Raw genomic sequence first — 11,340 nt, forward strand, 5'->3', positions numbered from 1 at the left:
AAATAAATCTATCTATCACTACTTTTTTACTTAAGTACATAAAAAATCGAGTACTTTTGTACTTTCACTCGAGTAAAATTGAAAAAGGAGTACTTTTAATTTTACTGGAGTAATATTTTATTATACGTATCTGTACTTTTACTCAAGTACTTGATTTGTGTACTTCGTCCACCACTGGTTAATTGTTTATTAAAATATTGATAATCCACATTATGCCCCCTATTTTAACGATCTAAGTGCATGGTCTAAAGCGCACGGCGCAGGTGCACTCAGGGCGTGTCCGAATCCACTTTTGCTAGTTTAACGACTGGAAAACGGTCGGCATGCCCGGGTGCATGGTCTAAACGGGTTGTACCTATTCTCTTAATGAGCTCGCGCCATGGCGGGTTCGCTATTTACATGGCGGAATGTAATTTTTCATTTTTAAAAATGTTTGTGTGCTGCTGCGTGTCCCTGTGTGTGTAATAAGCAAAGTGTACACACGTTATGCACTGTTAATAAAACAGCTTAAAACAAGTATGGCACCTTGCCATAAAGACAACAGATCTTACTGATCAGAGACACTTGAGCCAGTGAGAGACATCCAGTATCAAGTGCTACAATCATCACTGGGATGGGTTAAATTAACCTTCAGCTTCCCACCCAACCGGTAAAGCCCAGCTCCCCCCGCTGCTTATTTACCACAATCCGTTTGTGGAAAGACTTTGAATTAGAAAGGCACTATCCCAAGACTCACCGTCATTTATTTATTCCTCACCCTGGCCGAACCTGTATCAGCACCTGAAGGCTGAATTTAGGAGAGCACACAGGCAGGTGCATTTATCGCAGCAAAAATCTATGATTAGAAATAGTGCCATTTATTCTTACTGAAGCAATCAAGATTTCTCAATTAAAAGGAATTCCTCCAGTTCATGCAGAGTAGACCATTAATTTAAAATGCAAAACAAGCTTATTCTGAAAGTATCACTGTGGTGTTATAGCCATGAATATATATGAACCTAAACCAAGGTTCGTACAATATTCTGAATTGAATGCCTTTTGAATTATAATTCAGTTCCTGAATTTGAATTGAGGAAAAGAGAACAAATTTAAATTTTCTGCATCTTAACTTAAAATGAATCAAAATTCAGAGAAATTCACAAATGTAATGTTATTTTCAATTTGAAAAGAAATAAATTAAATGCAAATTTGAGTTTGAGGAAGTAGAATTAAAATGAAATGAATTCAAAGAATTTCATAAATAATAAGTTTGATTTTCAGCTAAGAATGTATAAATAAAAAATAAAACAAATTTGGATTTAAGTATAAATAAACTGAACTCAAATTCAAGGAAATTTACAAATATAATGTGCAGTTTTTAACTAGAAATAAAAAAAATACAAATTTGAATTAAAAAAAGTATAATTAAAATGAAATGAAAGTCAAAGAAATTTGCAAATGTAGTAACTAATTTTCAACATTCAAAAAGGAATGTATAAATAAAAAAAAATAAAATGAAAATTTGAATTTAAGAAAGTATAATTGAACTAAACTGAAATGCAAATGCATTCACAAATGTAATGTGTATCGTTTTTAACTAGAAATAAAAAATGCAAAAGAAAATGAATGTATACATAATAAAATGCTAATTTATTTCATTATTTTTCATTAATTTAGGGCAGTAGATTTAAAACGAACTGAAATTCAAAGAAATTAAAAAATGTAACAAGTGTAAATTAATGCATAAATAATGCGAATTTGAATTTAAAACAGTATAATTAAAATGAACTGAAATTCACAAATGCAATATGTTAATTTTTTCAACTAGAAAATAAATGTATAAATTAAATTAAAATGGACTTAAATTCAAAGAAATGCACAAATGCAATTTTTATTTTCAACTAGAAGAGGAGCATATAAATAAAGCACAAAATACTCCAAATATGGCTGATCAGTTGTTATTAAGCACCCGGTTTGTATCGGTGTCCACCTTCATTGAGATGGTTTGATGAGATGTTAGTCCAATTATGAGCAGCAACAATAGATGGACTGAATCAGAATCTTTGTGAAGGTGTGCACATTCAGAGCTCCATTACACCTGGCCTGCATTCATTTACAATGCCCTTTTTCCGAGCGCATGCCTTTGTCTTCTCACTCTCAAGCCTGATCAATTCAGCTTGTCATCAAATGTTACCTTGAAACAATGCAATCGAAGTAATTGTGTCCAGAACAATGAAGGTGCACACAGGAGACATCAGCATGGACATATCTTATCTAAACGTCCCGAGCAGTTCAATGTGAACAGGATGCAAAAACACGGTCACTGCTGGATACAAATATCAGCAGTCATTGTCACTAACCTGATGAAGTGGAGAAATTAACGGATATTGCAGGAGTACGATAAAATAATTGCTTTTCTCAACTGTATCTTTAAGACTGGTTATTTAAAATGGAAGTCATTGTTTTCAATATAATTGCAGTTTGGCTCTTGCTACACATTCATTTGTGACTTTTTTGGAATGCATTAAGCTGTGGTAGGCTAGTATGTTTTTAAATATTATTATTCTAGTGACAAAGGCATCTGATAACAGTAATATTTTACAAATATTTTAGAATTTAAAATATCTATTGTCTATCTGGATATATTTTAAAATTGTATTTATTCCTGCGATGCAAAGCTGAATTTTCAGCATCATTACTGCAGTCTTCAGTGTCACATGATCCTTCAGAAATCATTCTAATATGCTGATTTGGTGCTAAGCTTAAATGTATTTATTTATTGCTGGATGGATGGATGGATGGATCATTTATGACTTTTTGTTTTATTAGATGGACATAATCTGACAATCTAATAAATGTGCCAGACACAGCACTGTTCAAAATCATCCATATTTGCAATGCACAGTCAGGATCGTATATTTATAGCCTTTGTACTCACCGGAGCTCATTGTACATGCTAGTGCACTCACTTCCTCTAGAATACTGCTAACTGAATAATGATCTTCAGTCTATTGCATGTGATCCAGACGCTGTATTTCCCATGACTTATGCCAGAAATCCTAGCGGCAAATATTTCATGATTAATAATTGAATAAATTAAAGAGCCGTCTCACAGAGAGAGAGAAAAAAAACAATTTCCCTTGCTCTTCTGAAATAAATGTGCTATGTTAACATAATCGTATGTTTTAGTGATCTATGTGGCAAAAAGCAAAGTATATATATTCTTTTATATCTATATTCTTGGATATAGGTGAAGCTAAACTCTAGGTGGTGTTAGTTGGTGCTAACCACCAACGGAGATGCTGTGTAGTTCAGGCATGAACTCTTCTTGGGTTGAAAAGGAAAGTAAATGCAGCACAACTCAATTGTAATTGCAGAATAGCTTGTGCGAGTCAGTCATCTTATGGATTCCTGAAAAGTCAGCATGTCATGGCTCAAGGGACTCGCTTACTTGAATCCGTGCAACAGCTTCCTTTCAAATACACCTACTGCAGCAGTCTATAGATAAAACGTAATCAAAGTTATATTTTTTATTTGTCAAAATTGCTGTATAAATTAAACTCTGTATAAATGGGACATTTCACATTTGGCATATTTCATATAAAGAATTAAGCCTATTTTAGGATCAAATTTATTTATTTTTTCTTGAATTGTGACATTGATGAAAATTAAAGCCATTTTTCCATAAATTACCATAATGCGTTCAGATTTTACTTTTGAGTTCCAATTAGATTTTGATTAATGTATTACAGTAAAAGAATACAATGCATATATATTTTTTTCTGAATTGTAGTTTAGATTTAGCAGTATAAAGTATTACTTTGTGTAAATAAAATCTAAATATGTTTAAATATATATAAAAAACATTATTTTAGATATTACAAATACAATAATGTTTTACAGGGTTTCTGCAGGTTTTATGGAGGTAAATTTAAGATTTTTTCAAAGACCTTTTAAGACCAAGTAAAGAAAGTTTAAGGAATAAATTGAAGGAAACACAATGTCAATATGTTTTCTAAATGTAAATGTCTAGGGAGCACACAATGTGTTGTATTAGCAATACTTAGCACTTTAAAATGCAATCTCCATTATTCATTCATTTCACTCAAATCATTTTACAAAAACAAAAGCTTAAGGCTTAAATAGCTCTGCTCCCAAATATGGAATACGGAAATAACCTTTACTTTTACTTTTGATCACACTGCAATGAAGTGATGTTCTTTATTAATATTTTTGTCTTGTTTTCCAATGTAAATTTCTAAATATTCTTAAATCAAGATACATTTTCTGTAGATGCAAAATTACATGCAAAATGCAAAATGACATATGAAGTCTTGCTGCAAATATCTGTCATATGGAGTCAGAAAAAAATCTGCTTAATTTGACTGACAGATCTGCTTTTGTCTTAAGAATAAACTTAATTTGGTTCCATTTCTCAGAAAACAAATTCATATCATATTTTTCCTTCAAAAGTTAATGCAATGTAAATCAGAAAATTGATTTAAGATTATTTAGATATTTGAATTGAGAAAACAAAACAATAAAATACTGAGGAAGATATTCTCTGAGGAAGATATTATCTCTATATATTTTTTTTGCAGTGTATGCAACATTTAATGCTATGATTACATGAATTTAAGGCTTTCTTCTCTGATTTAAGGACTTTTTAAGACCAGCAGAAACCCTGTTATAATGATAATATGATAAATATCACAATGAAAAATTCACAATCACAGTCCTAAAAATAGGCTTGGATCTTATTTATGCTATACATATTATTTCTTCATTTTGATTTGGGGTTAAAATATGTCTTGCTTCACTTTTGCAAGATCTGCCCTGCAATGCAAATGCTCTAAGCTGAAGTCTGCATGTTGTATTCTTTATGGATTTAGACTGTGATTAGATTTCTAAAAATGTCAACTGTTAACTGGGTGAAACTGGTCTGAAACCCAACCCATACTCCTCTCTCTACTACTGTAGTTTATGTTCTATCTATAAAAGAAATCATGAGCTGAACCTTGGACCATTTTTATAAGGTGTATCTTTATATAAATGATTCAGCTTACTACAGCTTGTGCATAAAGTGCTTTCTAGTTGCCCAGAGCCTGAGAAGTAAAAATATACCCTCTCTTAAGCAGCTAACTGTCATTTAAATATCACATACTCATCAGATGTGGGCAGGCCATGATGGTTATGTATCTACAGCCATAAAGATTTTATGCCATCCATTATGCATAAAGAGTTTATTTAATTATGAGGGCAAAACGTGATTGTCCTCTGCCTTTGGATTCCTTTTCATAGCCGTCAGTTCACCCTGTGAATAAACCACTGTTTTGTGCCTGGAATATAAATAGACTGTGTGTGTTGATGTGTGCAAGTCTGTGTCTCCATATATACCATACTATGTCCTATAAATCAATCGGTGCCCCTTTTAGCTTTTTAAACTGGCTAACAAAAACACTTAGGCAAAGTCACAAGTATATTTGTTCCAATTAATTACATTAAAGGTCTAAACTAAGACACCATTTGCTCCAGAAAAGTCATTTGGAAGGTTTCAGTCACAACGGACCCCCAAAATAGCAAATGAATATATTAATGATCTTATAAATCTTAGCAGGAGCTCTGCATTTACATTACGGGCCATTTATACAAACAACAGAGTTGGCATTTGTTCCCATGCACTCTGCAATTAGTGCAAGCTACGGCTATCCAAAAGTCATCTATTTTTAACACTGTTGTGCTAATTCACACATCTTCATAGTGACCCATAAACTGTGCTATATGATGAGGATATACTGTAGGCTAGTTAAAAGGTCTACAGTAGAGACCTTTCATAAACACAGAGATTATTTCCATCACCATTTAAAAATATTCTTTCTGAAATATGTGATGTGGCCACGAATACGTATTTAATTTTTTTTAATGTGTAAAATTCATGCGGCTTCCCTTAGAAGCACCACCTAGAGTCGCTAAAGTGTCACTAGAGTTAAATTACAGTGGTATTTATAAGCATTTTACTTTCGTTTACGTAAGTATTCCTGAGTGAAACAGTATAATGAGCAAAAAAGTTGGTGTATTATTTTATCCTTCAGGAATTAGATTTATTACCATTTAAAATGTTTCTACTATTTTAAAATGTAAATTTAAATGAATTTTCAGCAGCATTCCTCCAGTCTTCAGTGTCATGTGATCCTTCAGAAATCATTCTAATATGCTGATTTAGTGCTGTAGAAACATTTCATATCAATGTTGAAAACAGCTGTGCAGCGTAATAGTGGAAACTGATACATTTGAATAGAAAATTCAAAAGAACAGTATTTATTTGAAATATAAATCGTGTGTCAGGAGTGAATTCCAGGTTTGTGTGTGTAAAGAAACAAAACTCACTTTTGAAGTTGTGATGATTGACACCGTGGTAACCATAGCAACATTTTGGCATCTTATTTTTGGTAATATTACAGTGACCAAAGACTCATTATGCTCAGAGATTTTAATGAAACCATCGTCGACAGAGCTGTCATGTTTTGTTTATGTTTGGAAGGTTGCTTGGCAGAGCATGCTCTTGAAGGGTTGCCATGTCCACTTATTATAAGCAACACTTTTTAAGCCTCTTCGGGTTTGTTGTTTGGGCACAGCTCATAAAACAATCCAGTTTATGGAGTTAATAAAGTAGGCAAGCCCAGGTCGCAATATTTTGGTATGTGGCTTATTTCCAAGATAACACATTTGGATTTAAGTTTATTATGGCCTTGTTCTTATTTGCTATTTTTTATAGCAAGATCCGCTTACACTAATGAGTCAAATCGTACCTGGTTCACTGTGATTTCTTGCACTGCACATGCAGAAAAGAGACACAAATCTGATACGCATTTAAATACATCATTAACAACTAGTTGTTCAGTTCAGTCCATTACAAACTGTGTAGAATTTCTGCAAATGCGGTTGTACTCACAAGTGGTCGGCTTGTTGCAGTTGTGTCCATGTCGAAAGTACTGCGGGTTCTCGATGACAGGAATGCGACTCATGCCGATTACGACGGCATCAGGTCCCGCATCGAGAGAGCAGGGTGTGACAATACCATGGTTGACATGATGAAGAGGGCTTGCAGAGTCTTCCTCACCGCTGATGACTGCCACTGGGCCTGTAGAGCAAGCACAAAGTAATGATAAACCTACAACAGATTGAATGTTATTTTGAAGTATTGAAAAAAACAAAGATGGCTTTGATCCAAATCAAGCTCTGACTACTGTCTTTGTAAAGAGCCAAAGGAGACATTAGACTTTAAACACTAGCTAAACGGGATGACTTAACAACCATCGGCTCATTTCACAACATTAAACCTTCACAAGACTACAAAGACGTCAAAATCTCTTTCATCAAGTTTACTTGTTTATTCATTGTGAAATTGACTGGTTGAAAATCATCTAAATTTGCCACCTGAGGGAAAGCCATTGAGCCGAACTGGGGAATTGGGAAGGAAGGACAGTGTTACTGCTGGTAAACATATCATTTTCAACAAGCCCACCTCAAAACAGGACTCTTCATAACAGCCGGTTGTTCACAAGCACACTCAAGGGACCGGTTTAAATATGGCCAACCAAACAAATGATCAACACAGAGGGACTGAAGTACTGAATGTCGTCTCCTTAAATGTCTAAAATCTGTCTGTAATGCTTCAGACTTGGACAGATATCTATAAACCCACCTAATGAGCATTATTTCACTGAATTCATTCCAAGCTGAGCTCTTGTCGGTTAATGTCTGATGTGAAATTCTGTTATCCTAATGTGAAAATGAATCCCATTTATCTGAATACCCAGATTTTCTAATGAAAATCTCTATAGCTCTGTTCCAAAAAATAGTGAGCTGCCTTTCTGAGGGCTGCAGGAATGAGTCCTAAAATCCACAAATAAAATTTCTGGTTCCATCGTCCTGATGTCAGTGGGTTTTTGGTTAAATGTCTGAAATGACCTCATGGTATTTTTACGTTTTATTCTACAACATGAATATATCAGTAATATCCCACTCGTGATTTAAGCTTTTACGTTTCTTAAAAAGGTGGCAAGTGATTAAATTGAGCTGGTTGAGAACATTAAATGTCATCACGACAAACAGGTAAATTCACTTTTACAGCCTTGTTATGTTTATAATGGAGCTCTTGCAAACTCTAATTTCTCAAATTTCAACTCTCACTTTATAACTTGTAGATTTTAAATAAAGATTGAACGAGTTTAGAGCTTGGTGGTAGTGTCACTGAGGTCATTTGTCTGCTGTAGTTTATAGCTTTAGCTTTTTACTTCTGACCATTGTATTTAGACTTGAGAATTCATGAAAGTTTGTTAATTTGTGAAGATTATCTTGTTAAACAAAACATGTAAGTATCAAAAAATATGTGAAAAGTGGTAAAACAGCAGCTGTGGTTGCCAGAACTTCACCATAAAATATATAGCAATGTTTTAGGTTTTACTGATTTAACTAAAATTGAGAGAAAAATCTTATTTCATTAACTGATATAATTTTAATATACCAACATATCGAAGTACTAATATCTGTTTTGTACCTTTGTAATACACTGACGAACACACAACATTTTTTTCAATGAAAAAACATCAAATGTGAAGTGTCACTCAGGGAATTATGGGAATGTCAATTGACAGTGTTTCACAGTAAATCACACGTTAAATGGATATTCACTTCTTAAATCTGTACATTTAACAGTATTTTACTGTAGAATTACATTAAATATATTAGATCTATATTATATGTTAGATCTATTACAGTTATAAAGGTTTTCACTGTAGCAAATGTTTACATTCTTTTACAAATCATTTTTACTTTTACATTTGTCATCTGTACAGCCCTCTATGTTCACACACACACACACACACACACACACACACACACACACACAGGTTTGTTTTTGTGAAAAGTGGGGACATCCCATAGGCGTAATGGTTTTTATACTGTACAGACCGTATATTCTATTGCCCTACACCAACTCTATCCCTAAACCTACCCCTTACAGGGAACTTTGTGCTATTTCAGATTTTCAATACACTCCATTCTGTGTGATTTATAAGCGTTTTGAAAAGTGGGGACATGGGGCAATGTCCTGAAAAGTCACCTTCTCCTTGTAATACCTATGTCATACCTTTGTCATTATACAAATTTATGTCATTTGTCACAAAAACGCGCACACAGACACTCACACACACACACTCTCTCTCACACAATGTCATTTGTCACAAAAACGCGCACACACACACACACACACACACACACACACACACGCACGCACGTAACAGGTATAGAAAGTATTATGTTCATATATGTAGAATTACACCAAAATTTTCAAATGTGTACCTGATATGCCTGTCTGTATGTGTGTGCACCTTCCCCTTTAAATTTCTGAATGCAATGTTGATCCTAATTTCCTGTCTTTGCACCTCTTCTTCCCTTGCTGAATACAGCACTCTGCATTGGAGAGGTGGGTTTCTAATGAGCTCTGATTAATCCAAGTACATCTTTTTCTTTTAAATTACTTTTGTAGTTAAATCGGTCGTCTAAATCATATACAAGACATTGTTTTTTTCTTATTTTTGTATTTTTATCAAGTTTGGTCACTTTTCTGTCCGATGTGAACTGGAAGCACATGCTAATTACATTGCACTTTACATTCGTCTTACAGAAACGAAAAAGGGTGAATTCACACCGTATATACATACTCTTATGTCTTATCAGGTATGCTGCTTTGTTACTAATGTTGTTAAATTAATTTAATTGCTGAAGTGTCCCCTTTCTGCACTGTCTCTGCATGGGAGAGAAACGAAAGAGGGCGAATTCACACCGTACATACATGCTCTTATGTCTTATCAGATTAAAGAAGAGTCGAACCGTCATCTGATGTCTGATTAATGCATAAAAAACACAACGCAGACTACACTGGTTACACGTGGTGCCGTGACCATTTCGGATCATCAGATCAGCGCTTGCAGATCGCCGTAGTTGCGTGAAGGCTCGCCTGCTTCGCCGATCTCCTCTCCCGGTCTTTCTCACCGCCATCGCTTGCAGCGGCCCGGTGCTCACGGATAAGGTGAGCGCGTGTGACACAAACAGCACGTGACATCGCGGGACAGACTGTTGCTTGTTAAAGGGACGGTAAAGAGTTCGTTGACTTTATGATCGACGACTTTTTTTCTCCAGAAGATTTTCGTTCATCGTTAAAGCACATTAATGAGAGAGACTTTGTGATAAGGACAGCAAGACGCTTCAGTGACCGTCGAACATTGTATCCTTCATATTGAACTTTTGAAAGAGTCTTAATAAGTGTATTTCTTCAAAGTATATTTTATCTGCATTCTAGGTTGTGCATTTGTTTTTATTTTCATTTTCTGAGGCAATTATTACGTTTTTCTGTGTTTACTATTTAAGCTGAGTCATGTTTGAGGATACTGTTAGTCAGGAAAATCTTAGTCCTGTGCAACGGCCCAGTCCTATATTCCCAGTAGGCAGGAGTAGTGGGGCTGGAATACAGCACACTGACAAAATGTCTGATGCTTCACCTCAATGTTTTGGGAGAGGGAGGGCATTCTTTAATGCAGAAATTGACCATGTACATATGTCTGATTCAGCTGTTGGTGCTTCAGAGAGCCCAGCTGCTTGTTCTACCCCTTTTACACATGCAAATTCTGATCATGTTATTACTGCTGAGTCTTTAGGGGGTATTATTTCTGATTTGGCACAGAAAATCGGTCAAAGCATTTCAGCCAGTCTCAATGTAGCACAGCAGCCCAGCCAAATGCAGTCTAAGTCAGTTGTGCAACATTCAAGTGAATGTGTTGATGCTTCTAACTTTAAAGTCATTGTCCAACTCGATGTTACACCTCCACCTTTCTTTAGGGGTGATAAAAGTGATTCATTTACTGTGCATGAATGGGAAGACATGATATACAGTTATTTGAACAGTAAGAAATGCACTGATGACACTGAAGCCTCTGATATCATCTTGAGCAGATTAGCAGGGAAAGCAAGGGATGTAAGTCAAAGTGTCCTTGCGCAGTTTCCCAGGGCCGACCGCTACAGTGCTCCCTAGTACAGTGTTTGACATTCTGAAACAAAATTTCAGTGAGTTGACATATTCGAACATGCCTATGGCTGACTTTTACAACACGCTCCCTAAGACAGATGAGAGCTCAATGGACTATTGGATACGATTGAATAAGGCAATTGATGTGGCTGATGAGTGTTTGCGTAGGCGCAATAAGTGCGTTGAAGACCCTGCAGCTGAAGCTGTAATGATGTTTGTCTCTCACTGTCCAGATCCTGGCCTTGCTTTGTCTTTTCAGTTCAAGCCTGCTGACC

At 35.1% G+C, this 11,340-nt stretch overlaps 1 protein-coding gene across 1 annotated transcript in view; it reads right to left on the minus strand.

Annotated features, from left to right (window-relative positions):
* LOC107674750 (NT-3 growth factor receptor-like) overlaps positions 1-11,340 on the minus strand; it is a 160,854-nt gene that overhangs the window by 31,242 nt on the left and 118,272 nt on the right. The window contains exon 11 of the mRNA XM_016468843.1: positions 6,932-7,120. Within this exon, the coding sequence (XP_016324329.1) occupies positions 6,932-7,120 (189 nt within the window). The remainder of the gene's footprint in view (positions 1-6,931; positions 7,121-11,340) is intronic.

The sequence above is a fragment of the Sinocyclocheilus anshuiensis genome, unplaced genomic scaffold, assembly GCF_001515605.1.
Source record: "Sinocyclocheilus anshuiensis isolate Anshui unplaced genomic scaffold, SAMN03320099.WGS_v1.1 scaffold1093, whole genome shotgun sequence".
Classification (NCBI taxonomy): Eukaryota; Metazoa; Chordata; class Actinopteri; order Cypriniformes; family Cyprinidae; genus Sinocyclocheilus; species Sinocyclocheilus anshuiensis.